We start from the raw sequence: 15,821 nt of genomic DNA, 5'->3' as shown, positions 1-15,821 counted from the left end.
TCCTCGGTTCCCCCAAAGAGGAAAAGTATGTCTGCCTAGCGCTCTTTTGTACTCGAAAGAGTTTCCGAGGGGGGAAATAATCATTATCATCATCCTCCCCCTCGTCCTCACAGGGATGGTTCGTTCCAAGAGCGGGGCGGGGCTTGAAAGGGCACCTTGCGCAGGCGCAGAGAAACCTTAGGGGGGGTCGCAGCCGCTCGGCGGTTGAGGGGGAGGCTTCTTGTTTCTGGTTTTCTTCTTCCCGCGAGGTGGGAGGGCGCTTTGGCATGAGGGCGCTGAAGAATGCCCACGTTTTATAACAACAATTAGGTGTGTTCGTGTAATAAATTTATATTTATTGCCCGCCCTTCCCCTTAAGGGCGGATCACGGCACCAAAAGCAGAATAAAACAGCCCTTTTCACAATAGCATTCACGTGTCTCTTTCCACTGCCAGGACCAAGAGGAAGATTGACAGGTGACAAGCCAAGGTAGGGAAAGGCGGGATCGAACTCGACCCACGAGGTACTTGGGGGCCGGATTTCCTCCCTTGCAGGGGACCCAGTTGAACTAGAGGCTGCTTCTCGGGATGCTTTCGAGGCACGTGGAATAGCAACAACAAACCCGTGTCTTTCCCCCGCTCTTTTTCTTACGTCTCAAACATTAAGTGGCCCTTTTATAAGTCAAGTAAAAGGTTCTGCTTTTCAGAAAGAAAAGAGATTTGTGGCTGTGGGTGGATTTGGCTGGGCTTGTTCCACTCGAGTCTGCGGTTAAGGGTTTGTGTGGTTTAAATGTTCTTCCACTGGAGCAGAAAAAAATTAAAAGTAGAGAGAGCTAATAACATTGAGGGATTGAAGGGTTCCAGCCTAGGCTTTCCTGACAGGCTAGTTTTCTACATGCAGTGAACATTTATACTGCCTTTATCTAGGATCGGAGAATCCGTAGCCCTCCTCCAGGTGTTGTTGGACACCATCTTGGCCGTGCCGCTGGCCGGCCTCAAGCATCTGGTGAGCCACAGGTTCCCCATCTTTGCCATATATTGGTTTTTAGCTACTCCAACCCCTAGGATGGACTGGGAGCAACATCATGGGAGGGGGTTTTCTAGGACCAAGGTGGAACTGTAAAGCTGGCTTGTTATTCTTGCTGTTGGATGCTAGGTGTTGTTTACATAATCTTACATTTATAATGTACCGTGTTTTTTGTGTTTAAAATTTGCTATGGTGTTGTTTTGCTATGTTATTATGAAATTGACTTTTCACTGTTTGATTTTGAAATGCGTTCCTGTTTTCTTTGTTGTAAGCCGCTTTTGAGCATGATTTTTTGTGTATGGAAAAGTGGCATAAAAATAAAATGAATGAATGAATGTGCATAGGTGCTCTGTATGTGTGTATCTGTATCGAGGGCTTCTAAGAGTTTGGGTATATTTCTCAAATGTGGCCATAAAACGTATAGAGTGATAGACCAAAGGTCAGTGGCCTCTAGCAGTTGTTAGTGCTTAAAGGAGTGAGCACAACCAAATGAGTGGTGTACATCATACAGTCAAAAAAAACTGGGCCTCTTCTACATGTGCGTGCATCACTTGATTCCTATAAACACTGGGCTAGTTCACACTGGCATGTTCATAACTTCAGGTTAAAATAAAGTGATCCGTGAATTAATATGATAGTGACTTACAGCTTTCTTTGTAGTTTACATGTAGCCTTCTGCAAGTATTTAATTGATACTGTTTTAGGAGCAATAAATATAGTTTTGCAATGACCATGCTGGCTGAAACAGTAACTAAAACAAATAAATGAAAACAGTAATGGCGATGCCTGCGTGAATGAGCTGCCACAGAGCTGGCACTGCCAGTAGAATTGTCAGTTAGCCTGATGTCATCTCAGGCACCCAAGTGCTTTTTGGTTTAATTAAATCAAATATTCAGTGGCCAGTCACTGTAGAGAAATTAAGTAATGTATGTCTTATATGTAAACATCGATACAGATGCACATGAAGCCTGGCAGCTAAGTGTGAACTGATTCATTTGAAATGCATTGCATTTCTGGTGACATCTGGGCAAATGAAATTTTGTCTGTAAGTGTCCATTCACACATGGATATTATCATTTGAACTGGCATAAAGTGATAAATAGTCAAGGGAAACTTGGGCCTTTTCAGACAGCTTCTGGATATGTAGCTTGTTAACAGTGGGATGTGCAGGTACAAATTATTATTTATTTATTTCTACCCCGCCCATTTGGCTGTGTTTCACCTTTGTTTTTGTGACAGTAGAAAAGTTATATAAAGTCAAGTTATATAAAGTCAGGTTATATAAAGTTAAGTCAGTAATTTTTTATTTCGTAACACCTTTGGGACTCTTTTGTCAATTATTATGGAAATATCCTCTCCCCCACTGTTAAACAGATTGCTGTTGAAATTATTATAAATACTGGAACAGGGCTTGCATTGGGATGAACTCAGATCTCATGATATTCCATGTCCTAAAAAGAGAAAAGTTCGTGTTTTCTTTTGAACCCTTGATCTTATCACTTTTAGCAAGTAAAGATAAAATTATACTTTGAATTAGCAACCTGGTGTTGCCAATTTAAAAAGTTCATCGAAATAAAAATAATTTTAGTACTGTATTCAGAAATGTATGCCTATGTTTCCTTGCAAAACATGAACTGTTTAACTTAATTTTAGTTCCAGGATGGCTTTGATCAAGACGCTTTCCCCTTTATCTTCTGAGTGATCAAATTTGTTTGACTGCTAAAGAGAAATTAAGGGTAAGGATTTATTTATTTCTCTTGTGTCCTTGTCTTTCATGTTCATTTAATGTTTCATTTAGAAATGCTGTGAATATTCAAAAGTACTGAAGTGCTAGTAAGCCTGGGATGGGGAGTCCTGCGGCCCTACAGATGTTGCTGAACTATAACTCCCCTCATCCCTGGTCCCTGGCCAGGCTGGCTGGGGCTGATGCAAATGGCGGTTCAGCAACATCTGGAAAGCCACAGGTTCCCCATCCCTTTTGTACATGCACTATGATTGAATTTTGGAAAGTGACTTCCTAACCTCTGCATGAAATGTTCTACATTTACTGGGCTGGCCATGTTCTTGTGAACTGCTTTGCACGCCCTTTGCATAGATGAGATGGAAGTGAAAGTAATAGGCTGGACTGGCCAAATGCAGGCAGGGGAGCATGTATGTTTTCACCCGAGAGAAAGCCCTCTGAATGACCTTTGCTCCCAGGAACACCAGTGAATAAAAGCACAAGGCCAGTTAGGTGTTTCCTTTGTCCTATCAGTACCAAGCAAACAATTCCCTTTCTCTTATCCATGCCTGTTACCATGATTATTCCCACAGGAATGTGCAAGGAATATGTCTATATGGATGGGCTATGAGTGAAAATGTGAAGGGAAATCAGCAGGAGAAGCGGAAACTAGGGCAAAGTAGTAGTAGGTGAAGAGCAAGTAAAGGGTCAAATGATGCAGCGGAAAGAAGGAGGAGGACAAAGAGAAAGGAAGGTGGGCAGAGCCAGCGCACAAGGAGGGAATCAGAGCCTGGCTCACCTTCATGGCCACATCCCCACCACTTGGTGGGCGTTGAACTATTCCACCCCTTCCCTTGAGAGTTGTATTGGTAGTGTGTCAGTTTAAATGCATCAGTTGAGAATGAATTTTACAGTCAGGTATTAAAACAACCTAAATGTTTTGTTTCCTCTAATTTTAAAGGTCTGTCCATGAATAATTTAAATGACCCTCCTAACTGGAACATCCAGCCTAATGCCAGGGATGATGAAGGCCATGGAAGCAAATGGAATTATGCTTTGTTGGTTCCCATGTTGGGGCTGGCTGCCTTCCGTAAGTGACACTTGAAATAAAATTAGACTTTCTCCTTTTTGCAGTTTGTTGGATGAGTTATCTTGACAGGAATTGGTACAAACTGGACTGGGCAATTTAATGTAGCAAGTTCTTAGAAACCTTGCATTTTTACGCTGTGAACCGTCCTGAGATCTATGGATGAAAGACAGTATACAAATTGAACAAATTGTAGAAATAATATCTTTTAAAAAACTGCAGTGGGCTTGACCTAATGTCAACCAAAGCCAACGTAAACTTAGGAAAAGAAATATGTGTTACTTTTTTAAATAAAGAGTAAGAGTGATGGCCATACATAGGAAATGTGCAAACCTGGCGTTAGATGTGTTTATTATGGGTAAATCATTTTCTCCTAAAAAAATGTAGTTTTCAAGTTCTTAATGTAATATTTCCTCTGGTCCAGAAATATAAAGTGCATATAAAAAGTCAAATCACTATAATTGTTTGTTTGTCTGGTTTTTTGGGGGGTGGGGTTGGTTAGGCTCCAGGAGAGATACATTAAAGTAATGGCTAGAATCCAAAGAATGCTTTGACTCATTCCAGATAAGCAGGGAGTTTGGGCTTTGTGCTTTTTGCCACTTTAAAAAAAAAAAAAAAGCTAAAGGACCCCTGGACGGTTAAGTCCAATCAAAGGCGGCTATGGGGTGCGACGCTCATCTCACTTTCAGGCTGAGGGAGCCAGCACTTGTCCACAGACAGCTTTACGGGTCATGTGGCCAGCAGGACTAAACCGCTTCTGGCACAAGGGAACACCCCGACGAGTGCCAGAGCTCACGGAAACACTGTTTACCTTCCCGCCGCAGCAATACCACTACTATCTGCTCTTCATATCACATAACAAGACTTTTGAAATTGAGGTGACTTTCAAACACAACATGTGCTTTCAGAAGCAATGGCGGTTCCTTTAAATAAAGAAGGAAGCCTAGGGTGGCTGCTGGAATGTCATCATAGTATTTATGTCTGCATCTCTATTTCAGAAAATAATAATAATGTAATAATTTCTTTCTCTTTGTTTGCCGTGTTGGCAACTTATTTTTAACTGGGGTCATATTCTAAATCTAGCAAGTGCCAAAACACTCACCCCACCCATAGGCTCAACCCCCTGCACGTTTATTATGATTTATTAAATTTCTTAGTCGCTTTATCTTGCCCAAGGCAACCCAAAGCGACTTACAAACAAAGCCACCTAGATCCATTAAAACCAAGGAGGGGAAAATGCATTAAAAACATCCCTGTACTCCCCAGTGGGACTTTGTCAGATCTAGGCATAATTGAACAGATAGGTATTTTCATTAATGTTGGGGCTATTTTTGGAAGTATTATTAGACATTTTTGTTGCAAAATTTCAGTATTAATCATGAGGTATTAATCATGCATTGCAGGTTGGATCTGGTCCAGGGAGTCTCAGAAAGAGATAGAAAGAGAGAGAAAAGATATCTATAGAAAGCTCTCATTGGTACAGAGAGAACTTGAATCTAAATATCGTGACATAATCACAGAAAACCGCCGCACAGTTGCCCATTTGGAACTGGAACTGGAAAAGGAACGGAACAGGACAGTAAGTTACCGTGAAGCCCTTGTCTCTCAGAGCCGTAAACTGGTAGAAGAAAGAAGAACTCTGGAACAAGAACGTACAAAATTAGAACACGAGAAGCAGATTCTGCAGCACTCTGGAGCTGCCGGTGCTTTGTATCAGAATTGCCTGGAGAAGGAAGAGCAGTGGCAAAAGAGAGCAACTGCTTTACTAAAAGATTTTGAAGATGCTCTTACGGAAAGGCAGGACATCTACTGTAGCCTTGTGCTACCAAGACACCGGCGACTGGAAGTGGAGAAGAATTTGCTGATTAGAGCAGCAACTGACCCAGTTGCTGTGGACCTGGACCTGGAAACTGGCTTAAAAGATATTTTCAGGCATGATACCTATTGCAGTAATTTGCTTAACACCAATAAACGTCAGAATGGAAGGCTAATGTGGCTCTACCTTCGATACTGGGAATTATCTGCTGAGCTCAAAAAGTTCAAGAGGGTAGAGAAGGTCATGTTGGGAAAGTAGTAGCTAAAAATTACCGAGTATCAATACACGTGTCAGATATGGCTGATTTCCCCTGGGATCTCAGCTTCACCACCATATATGTATTGGTCATTTAACAGACTATCTTAAGCACTTAATGTCTTTCTTTGACTCACCAAGGTGAATGGTGATTGTGTGGTACCATAATGCTCAGGTTAATTTCCCTGGTGGGTTTTGTTAACTGCAGCCCTATGCATGTTTACTCAGAAATAAATTTCACTGTTTCAGTGGGGCTTATTCCCAAACAAGTGTGCTTTAGGGTTGCAGCTTAAATCGGGGTACTGGGCTTAAGAGACAATGACTTCAGCTTCTGCCACTTGCATGACAACACCTTTTCTGTAATAAATCTTACTATGCTACTTGGAAGCAACTATTCTTAATTAGTGTTTTTGCTGTTTTCAGTCTGAGAGTCTACTATTTATGGCTGAGAAAGCACCTCTATAAATTGTTGGAAGTGTGTGATCAAGTTCTCAAGTTAGTCACATTTGTGATCTGAACTAAGCTACATGTAACACTGTAAACCCTGTGATCCTTGGATGAAAGGTGGTATATAAATTTAATAAAGAATAATAATAATGCTTAATGTCATTAAGTGACCTTTTATTAATAGTTGGTTTGTGCAGCATGAGATCAGAGTTTACTAGCAAGGCCTCCACCGGACTGATTTTCAAGGCCTATGGATCATGTGAAACAGTAGTCAGAAAGACGATTCCCCAGAGCAAGTGCAGAGTGCCTTTTTATTACCAGTGAATGACCACAGTCAGCCCCCACCCATCTGCGATGAAAAGGGAGGAATTTCCAGGCTGGGAGGTGCCTTTCTCTCAGCCTAAAGCTCTGGAATCTCTATTTTTAGAATAAAGCAGTCTGCATCTAGATCAAGGGAAGTAATAGTGCCACTGTATTCTGCTCTGGTCAGACCTCACCTGGAGTACTGTGTCCAGTTCTGGGCACCACAGTTCAAGAAGGACACTGACAAACTGGAACGTGTCCAGAGGAGGGCAACCAAAATGGTCAAAGGCCTGGAAACGATGCCTTATGAGGAACAGCTAAGGGAGCTGGGCATGTTTAGCCTGGAGAAGAGGAGGTTAAGGGGTGATATGATAGCCATGTTCAAATATATAAAAGGATGACATATAGAGGAGGGAGAAAGGTTGTTTTCTGCTGCTCCAGAGAAGCGGACACGGAGCAATGGATCCAAACTACAAGAAAGAAGATTCCACCTAAACATTAGGAAGAACTTCCTGACAGTAAGAGCTGTTTGACAGTGGAATTTGCTGCCAAGGAGTGTGGTGGAGTCTCCTTCTTTGGAGGTCTTTAAGCAGAGGCTTGACAACCATATGTCAGGAGTGCTCTGATGGTGTTTCCTGCTTGGCAGGGGGTTGGACTCGATGGCCCTTGTGGTCTCTTCCAACTCTATGATTCTATGATTCTAAGAGTCAAATTCACTCAGCATCTTAGTTCTCTTCTTAACCTCACAAGCTGAATCTGAAGGAGGGGAGGGGGACTTTTCTGCAGGGCTGCTCATCTGCTGCATGATGGGTTCCCACTGCTGAACTCTCTCAGTCTTTAAGCTTCCTTAACCACCAGGGACCATGGTTGCTCACATTCTTCCCTTTGTCATGTTTCTTGTCCCTCTCTGGTTTCTTTCCTCGCAGGTAGGAGATATATAAGCTCTTTACGGCAAAAGCTTGTGCTACCCTGTGAAAATCCATATAAATTGTTGGTACTGTATAAAAACAGCTACATAACAAGGGAAACTAGTTGGCCATTGCGAGAACAAGATGCCTTTGGCCTGATTCAGCAGGGCTTGTGTTCTTAAAACAAGCCTTGCAGAAGAGAATTATATCATTTGTCCATAGTTTCCCAAGGCAAATTACACAGTTTTTGATTACTGTATTGGCCCAAATATAAGCTGCACCTTTAAAATTCAAGGGAGGGGAAGGAAGAAAAAAAGACAATACCTGAATAAATCCATCCCTAAGTCGATCCTGGGAAAGGTAGATTCTCCCAAGGAGCGTTTCAATAGTTTCCCTGTTGTCTTCTTGGATGCGGCACTAAAGGGAGGTGGTAAGTGGAAAAAAGAACTATCTGGGATGCAAGTAAAGCTGTGATGAGAGGGTTCTTGATTCAACAGAATTCTTTAAAGAAAAGATTGCAAAATGAAAAGAAAGACAAAATTCTGGAAAGAATCAAAGAGTTGGAGAAGAAGTTAAGATCTGACCCGAAATCTCAACCGATTCTGAGAGAAATCAAACTTCATCAGGCACAATATTCTAAACTGATAAATCAGGAAATAGAATGGAAGATCAAAACAATGAAACAAAAAACTTTTGAGTCGGCTAATAAATGTGGGAAACTGCTAGCTTGGCAGTTGAAAAGGAGACAAAGACTGAATACAGTAACAAACTTAGAGGTTGAAGGAAGGAACATTCAGAACCCGGGAGAGATCAGAAAGTGCTTCCAGAGGTATTTTAAAAAGTTATACACTCAAGGGCCACAAGATGAAACAGAGATCACACAATTTCTGGAGAAAAATGGATTAGCAAAGCTGTCAGAAGAAAATAGAACAATTTTGAATAGCAAAATAACACGACAAGAGATTGAGCAGGCCATCCAGAGTTTGAAACAGGGCAAATCACCAGGGCCAGATGGACTGACCTCTAACTACTACAAGATATTGAAGGATTACTTGATACAACCATTATTGGAGGTCAGCAATGAAATAATGGAGGGGAAGAAGGCGCCTGAATCGTGGAAAGAAGCATTTATCACATTGATACCAAAGTCGGAAACTGAAAAGACACAACTTAAGAACTACCGTCCCATCTCCCTTTTAAATGTGGATTATAAAATATTTGCAGATGTTTTGGCACGAAGATTTAAGAAAGTTTTAAGTGAGATAATCCATAAAGACCAGGCAGGCTTTCTCCCGGGTAGACACATGTTTGCAAACACAAGGAACATTATAGACATATTGGAACTTTTGCAAACAAACATAAACACTAAAGCAGTTCTAATTTTCATAGACGCGGAGAAGGCCTTTGACAACATATCCTGGAAATTTATGAAGGGGAATTTAAAAGAAATGGGAGCGGGACGGGGGTTTGAGAATGGGATTGAGGCAATATACTCAGAACAAAAGGCTAAACTGATAGTTAACAATGTGGTTACAGAAGGGTTCAAAATTGAAAAAGGTACACGACAAGGCTGCCCGATTTCCCCATTACTGTTTATCTCGGTTCTGGAAGTGCTCCTGAATATGATTAGGGGGGACCGGTTGGTGGAAGGGATCCAGGTCGGAGCGAAACAATATAAACTTAAAGCTTTTGCAGATGACCTAGTCTTGACATTACAGGAGCCGGAATCTAGTATGAAAAGAGTATTACAACTGATTCAAAACTTTGGTCGAGTGGCAGGATTTAAGTTGAATAAGCAAAAAACTAAGGTGTTGGGGAAGAACTTGACAGATACTGAGTTGGAACAGCTTCAGAAAGAGACAGAACTGAACATGGTTAAGAAAGTCAAATACTTGGGGGTAAACATAACAGCAAAAAATCTGAGTCTTTTTAAAGATAACTATGAAAAATGTTGGTCAGAAATTAAGAGAGACTTGGATAGTTGGTCAAGACTAAAACTTTCTTTGTTAGGCCGAATAGCTGCCATCAAGATGAATGTACCGCCAAAAATGTTATTTTTGTTTCAGACACTACAGATTGTAGACAAGACAGAGTGTTTTCGGAAGTGGCAGAAAGATATTTCTAAATTTGTCTGGCAGGGCAAAAAGCCCAGAATTAAATTCAAAATACTAACAGATGCGAAAGAAAGAGGGGGCTTTGCCCTGCCAGACTTAAAGTTGTATTATGAAGCTGCAGCGTTCTGCTGGCTAAAAGATTGGTTACTTCTTGAAGATACGGATGTCTTGGACTTGGAAGGTTTTAATAATGCGTTTGGATGGCATGCTTATTTATGGTATGACAAAGCTAAGATAAATAAGGCCTTTAAGAATCATATTGTCAGAAAATCAGTTTTTAATGTCTGGACAAAATACAAAGACTTATTGGAGAACAAAACTCCGAGGTGGCTGTCACCCCTGGAGGCCAAGGCTCGAAAAAGAGTCAATATGGAGGCCAATTGGCCAAAATATTGGGAGATAATAGAAAAGGATGGGGACAACTGGAAATTGCAGAGTTTAGAAAAGATGAGAGATAAAGTGAGAGACTGGTTACACTATGCTCAGATTAAAGAAGTGTTTAAAAATGACAAAAAGTTAGGATTCCAAGTGGAAAAGTCAAAGTTAGAAACTGAACTGCTAGAACCTAAGACTAAAGTACTTTCAAAAATGTATAACTTGCTGCTGAAATGGAACACACAAGACGAAATGGTAAAATCAACAATGATAAAATGGGCTCAGGACATCGGGCACAATATTATGTTTGAAGATTGGGAAAGGTTGTGGACCTCTGGGCTGAACTTCACTGCATGTAATGCGTTGAAGGAAAATGTGATGAAAATGATGTATAGATGGTACATGACCCCTGTTAAATTAGCTAAAATATACCATTCGTCTGATAGTAAATGTTGGAAATGTAAGGAAAATGAAGGAACATTTTTTCACCTCTGGTGGACCTGCCCTAGAGTGAAGGCCTTTTGGGAGACAATATATAATGAATTAAAAAGGGTGTTTAAATACACCTTTACTAAGAAACCAGAGGCCTTTCTCTTGGGTATTGTCGACCAGAGTGTGTTAAAAAAGGACAGAACATTCTTTATGTATGCAACAACAGCAGCAAGAATATTGATTGCCAAGAACTGGAAAACTCAGAAGCTACCCACTGTGGAAGAATGGCAGATGCAGCTGATGGACTATATGCAGCTAGCCGAGATGACCGGCAGAATCCGAGACCAGGGAGAAGAAAGGATGGAAGAAGACTGGAAGAAATTTAAGATCTATTTACAAAAATATTGTAATTTGGCTGAGTGTTGAACCGGATGCCAAAGTAGAAAACAATTGTCTATCACCAAATTAGACTTAAGGATGAATTATATGCTAATCAAAACTAAGACTATGAGCAAAATGATAATTTGTTTGAAATTAATTTAATAATGATGCAAGTGTATGCGGGAGGTCCTATGCAACAACTGAGAGATGTTAAATTGACAATGATGAATTGTGTTATTTCTGATGTATGTTTTATGTGAAAATCTTAATAAATATATTATAAAAAAAAAAAAATAAAGGGAGGTGGTAAGAGGCCTCTTTCTCTTCCCTGCTCCTGTTTCCCACCAAATTAAGAGTGGCAGCAGCAGCAGCCAGGCATGTGGGTCAGTAAAAGGGTTTGGAGGGTGGGTGAATGGATGGCCCATGCTCCCGGGCTGCTTCTGGGGGGGGGGGGAGCCGCGCCGCTTTGCCGGCGGCATTAGGGCACAAATAAGCCACACTTTTAACTTTTCACTGTCAGAATTTGGGGGGAAAGTGCAGGTTATATTTGAGCCAATACACTATATCGCCTCTAAAACAGTATGGTCTCAAATGAAAAACATATACAGTAGTGCAATCTGATGCGTGTCTTCACAGAAGTACATAAGCTGGGAGTGAACTCACTGAGATTTACTCCCAGGAAAATCTGTATGGGACTGCATTCTTCTGTTAACTTCCATTGTATGCGTTTCTGAAATCATCAAGAAGATACAAAGGCTTCTAAAATTCCATCAGCTTCCTGCTACCTTGGATACTGCATTACCTCACAATGTACAGCACGTGTCTCAATATAGCTTGAGACATAAAACCAGAGCCAGGGAGCTAAATTCTCCCAGCTGGGAGATTATCTTAATGTGGGCGGGTCAATTACTGTGGTATTTCATTGTGTCTAGTATACAAAATATGGTTTGGTAAAATTATTTGAAGTTATATATGAGAGAAGTGAAAACTTGCTTGTGGTGAGCTGTATTAGAATCAATAATGAGTTGGTAGTATTTCTAATGCCAGCAGATGGCACTGTGGTGTAGTCTTCTACGAACAGAAAAGCAATAAAGTATATGTTTGCATAATCATTATTTCTGTGCAACTAAAACTGCTTGAGGTATGGTTTGCAAATACTGACTTCCAAATAAGTAGCAGTACAAAAAGGAAACAAAACATAAGCTACTCAGTTGTATCTCTCATTTCCAACTACTAGTCCAGGGCGGCTGTGGAAATCCTTTAGAAAGTGCCCAGAGGCAGTTTTGGGATCGATGAGGGCAATCAAGCTTAAACTAGATAACTGCTGTGGGCACAGAAATCTGTTCTGGATGGAGGTGGGCAGCCACTGTTGGAGAGGTCCCATGAAGTACCAAAAATTCAGCTTAAGGGTTTTCTCAGGTCACCAACCCTTTTTGCACCAATGGGCACATTTTGAAAAGAGAGTGATGTGGGTAGCAGTCACAAAACAGCTGCCATAGTGTGCGCATGACAACACAAAATGGCTGCCATGTGGAGGTGGGCACACCATAAGATCAGGGACTACCTGATTTCAGATGATCCCACCACAGCAAAGATGTATCCTGGTCACCAGGAAAAAAGGAAGGGGGGTGGGATGCTGTTGGAACAGTCCTTATCCACACAATTTATGACAGCCTCTGTAAAATATAAAATCATGATGTGTTGCATCACATTTCTCAGGCCAAGTGTTAGTTGAGTAAACCAATTGTCCATGATTGAGGCCAAAAAGATAAACCATCAAAATATGGTCTTACTGAAATAGTCTCAGTAGGTATACGTTAAAGCTCTTTAGAGAATAAGTCTTCTCTCCATTTCGTGAGACTTGAGAAATGCTTTATTGACAGGCAAAGTTTGGCCAAAGGGTCTACCAGAATACATCACCAGAATACTTGATCTACAAGTCAAGGTGGCTACAAATTATCCTTGTTCAACTCTGAAATCCTTGGCTTGTGATATACATATTACATGTTGAAGAATAAGGCTACCCTCTCTCTGTAACACGTATAAGTCAATGCCTGCATGATGGGAAACTGTTGCACTTGCCTTGCATTAAACAGCTACAGTGAGAAGAAATGGGCACAAGTGCCTTCAACCCGCAAACATCCCATAATGGTGGCAAGGACAGGCACCACTTCCTGCCTTTTAGGACTTACTGTGTACAAACGAGTCATATTTCCCTCCTTGCGGCGTCTTTCTAAGCATCAGAGCTGTGGCTCTCATTTCCGCTCTGCTCCAGGTTCTTGACTCTTGTGCTTCCTTCTTGATGTTCTGCAAGGATTATCTTTGTCTGTATCTTTGGTTTAATTATTGTGCAAGTTTCCTTTTACTGCAGTTCCTCTGAGTCCTTTTAGCTTCATCCACCAAGCACAGGGCGTTCCTTCTCCCTCCTTCCCTCCTGACCATGTCTTTGTTTAGAGTGTGAGGCTGCTGTCAGGGACTTGGTATATTTTTATGCATGTTCTGGACCTTGTCTATTTTAGTATATCTTTTTGAACAATAACTGACAGCTCTCTGAAAGAAACAGGAATCTGGCAGAAGAAAGGGCCCGGCCCTATATATTGTTGGAAGTAAACAGGCTCCAAAGTTCTTAGGGAGCTCAGGGTTCGCTCTCCCTGTCTCTCTTTTGCTCCTTTGTACTTTTCGCTGAGAGGGTTCTGTCCCAAACTTTGCCAAGGGACTGGGCTCTCTAGGCACCAGAGGAGACGGGTACTTGACAACCATCAATGATTTTGTAACCACATCCTAAGTAATTTGCCTCTGAAGCCAACTAAGGACAAATTCTCAAATGTGGAACTTCTTTCTTTTATTTTTACAAACGTTGCCTTCTGCTGTGCTGCTCTAAGAGGGACTTTTGGTGCACTCAAAACAAGCCCTTTGTTGACCTAGGTCTTGGGGAAAACGGAAGCAGAGAGGGAGTTTAATGTGGAAGGATTCTGGAGAGAAAGGGGTTAACAGAGAGAAGACCTTGGAGCTTAATCTGGGCTCTCATAACCATAGAGCCAGTCCTAAAAAAAGATAGCAATTCTTTTTTCCTTTTTTTTTTTTGTCCTGTCCAGAGCCTTCTGGATGCCTAATCTTCAAGCGTGTATATGTGTATTGCCATGCATTTGACATATATATGACTTTCAGAAATCCAACTGATTAATTAGTACATTGGTGCTTTTCCATGCCAGGATAAGTTTGTACCAGTTACCCTACCAGAAGAAAAATGAGAGCCCAACCATCACTTCTTCTCATATAAGATGTGGTTCTTTTACCAATGAATCAGATACTGGTTGTCATGTGGTAATCAGAAAGCCATTTTTATGGTGATTTAAAGCACAAATCTAATCCTACAACGGGGAGTTCTCAGGTGATGTTTATTATTTGTAAGCATATGGTCGTCAAAAGCATAATGAAATCAAGCATTTCATGGAAATAAATACTATTAAAAGTTCCTGTATATGTTTTGAATGTTCCAAAGTCTGTGAGCCATAAAGCCAAGCTTAGAGACATCATCTTACAGATATAACTCCATTCAAAATCACTTAACTCCATTCTTATCTTCACTGCAGACTGTATCTTCTGTATTTGCCAGTTCATTCAAATATAACACAGTTTCAGTCTCAAAACATCCTCATTCATCCAGCTCCATCAGTAAAAACAGCAATTCCCAGTTCAGATATACACAATTCACCAGTTGCCCTCATATAGATGAGAGCTTGTTTGATCCCTGGTCTTTCAGCTTTTACCTCATGAGATAGTAGCTGAGGTTCCTTACCCACAGGCCCTGCCTCCCTCCCTCATTTTTAACATCTACCTTCAAATAAAAAAATGCTTTCAAATAGCCATTTATCATGGTTAAAGTTATTCATGGCCATGCATTATTCAGAAACAAGATAAAATAAAATGGGATTTATTTGGAACAAAATAAAATAGAATGGGATTTATTTGGAAGCAAATTATATTTTTAGCTAAAAGACTTCAGCACTTTGATGAGTAAGTGGTATATAACTCCTGTTAAATAAATATATTTAAAGGTGCTATTGAGTTGCGTGTGGCTTAATCATGGAAATGCATAGAGGATTGCTGCTTGCATCTGCATGCTGGCTCACATTACGCTTCAGACCTACCACCCATTGTTGCAAAAACTCACAATTTTTTGTTGTACTCTAACCCTGGTGGTTGTAAAGCATATAATGCAATAGAAGGGAACAAAATAAAATAACAATCATCTAAAAATGCTAAATATATCTAATGACTGAGGAATCATCATATTTTTGCTTGGTATATTTGACAACCCAGATGCCAGACAATCCCTAGTGTAAACTAGAGAAGTTGCAAATATGCTGTTATTTATACTGTTGGCCGCTGTAATGGATCTCTTGTAACAGTCCCCTTTCATCGGCTGCACCCTTAAGTCTATGTTTGGCCTCTATAATGGGGCATCTCCTTAGGACTGCTTTAACCTTTGCATCTCATTTTCTTGTAAATACCCTAGGCTCCACAGCCTATTTTTTTTTGTATCTCACAGAATCTTTCTATTTCCAGGCCACCATCCCATGCTGCGTTGATAATGTCATCATCCCACTATGCTTTCTGTTCATATTTCAGTGCTCTTTCAGCTTGGATAACGATCTGTTCTGTATTTTTTTTGGTAGGAAACCCTTCGGGGATAATGCACACAGTGCTGTGTTTTCTCCGATAGGCACGCCACTTTCCAAAAGCACCCAGAGATGTGAAGAGTGTTGAAGGAACCAGGAGGTGCAGAGCACCAGCCAAACATTTCCCTCAAATGCATCAGGCAAAGCATGGAGCTGGATTGCCATGTGAACCACTTTAGTCACTAGATGCAAACTTCCTCCTCGCCCTAACATTTGGATCCCCATTTTATTTCAGGATCTATGCATAACACTACTTCTAATGCTTATTTGCCTGATCCAGCAAAGGAGGACCAAAC

General features: G+C 40.9%; 1 protein-coding gene and 1 long non-coding RNA gene across 4 annotated transcripts; both read left to right on the top strand.

Moving 5' to 3' along the window:
• The first annotated feature begins 170 nt into the window (after positions 1 to 170).
• On the top strand, positions 171 to 6,482 carry CCDC127 (coiled-coil domain containing 127). Of its 3 annotated transcripts, none has more exons than XM_028701653.2 (5): positions 171 to 309; positions 435 to 468; positions 2,659 to 2,741; positions 3,687 to 3,815; positions 5,216 to 6,482. In XM_028701653.2, exons 4-5 carry the CDS (start codon positions 3,695 to 3,697, stop codon positions 5,884 to 5,886), a joined length of 792 nt encoding a protein of 263 aa, XP_028557486.2. In that variant the 5' UTR covers positions 171 to 309; positions 435 to 468; positions 2,659 to 2,741; positions 3,687 to 3,694; the 3' UTR covers positions 5,887 to 6,482. The 3 variants fall into 3 exon arrangements, with proteins under 3 accessions (XP_028557486.2, XP_077773788.1, XP_028557487.2); XM_077917662.1 differs by having other exon boundaries at positions 435 to 502; XM_028701654.2 differs by lacking the exon at positions 435 to 468 and having other exon boundaries at positions 178 to 309.
• Positions 6,483 to 7,499: 1,017 nt separating this feature from the next.
• LOC144325174 (uncharacterized) lies at positions 7,500 to 14,803 on the top strand. Its single transcript, XR_013390503.1, has 2 exons — positions 7,500 to 7,968; positions 11,147 to 14,803. It is a non-coding gene; the product is annotated as an uncharacterized LOC144325174 (long non-coding RNA).
• The last annotated feature ends 1,018 nt before the right edge of the window (positions 14,804 to 15,821 follow it).

Source organism: Podarcis muralis, chromosome 13 (genome assembly GCF_964188315.1).
Source record: "Podarcis muralis chromosome 13, rPodMur119.hap1.1, whole genome shotgun sequence".
Lineage (NCBI taxonomy): Eukaryota > Metazoa > Chordata > Lepidosauria > Squamata > Lacertidae > Podarcis > Podarcis muralis.
This window is presented reverse-complemented; position numbering and strand designations above follow the sequence as displayed.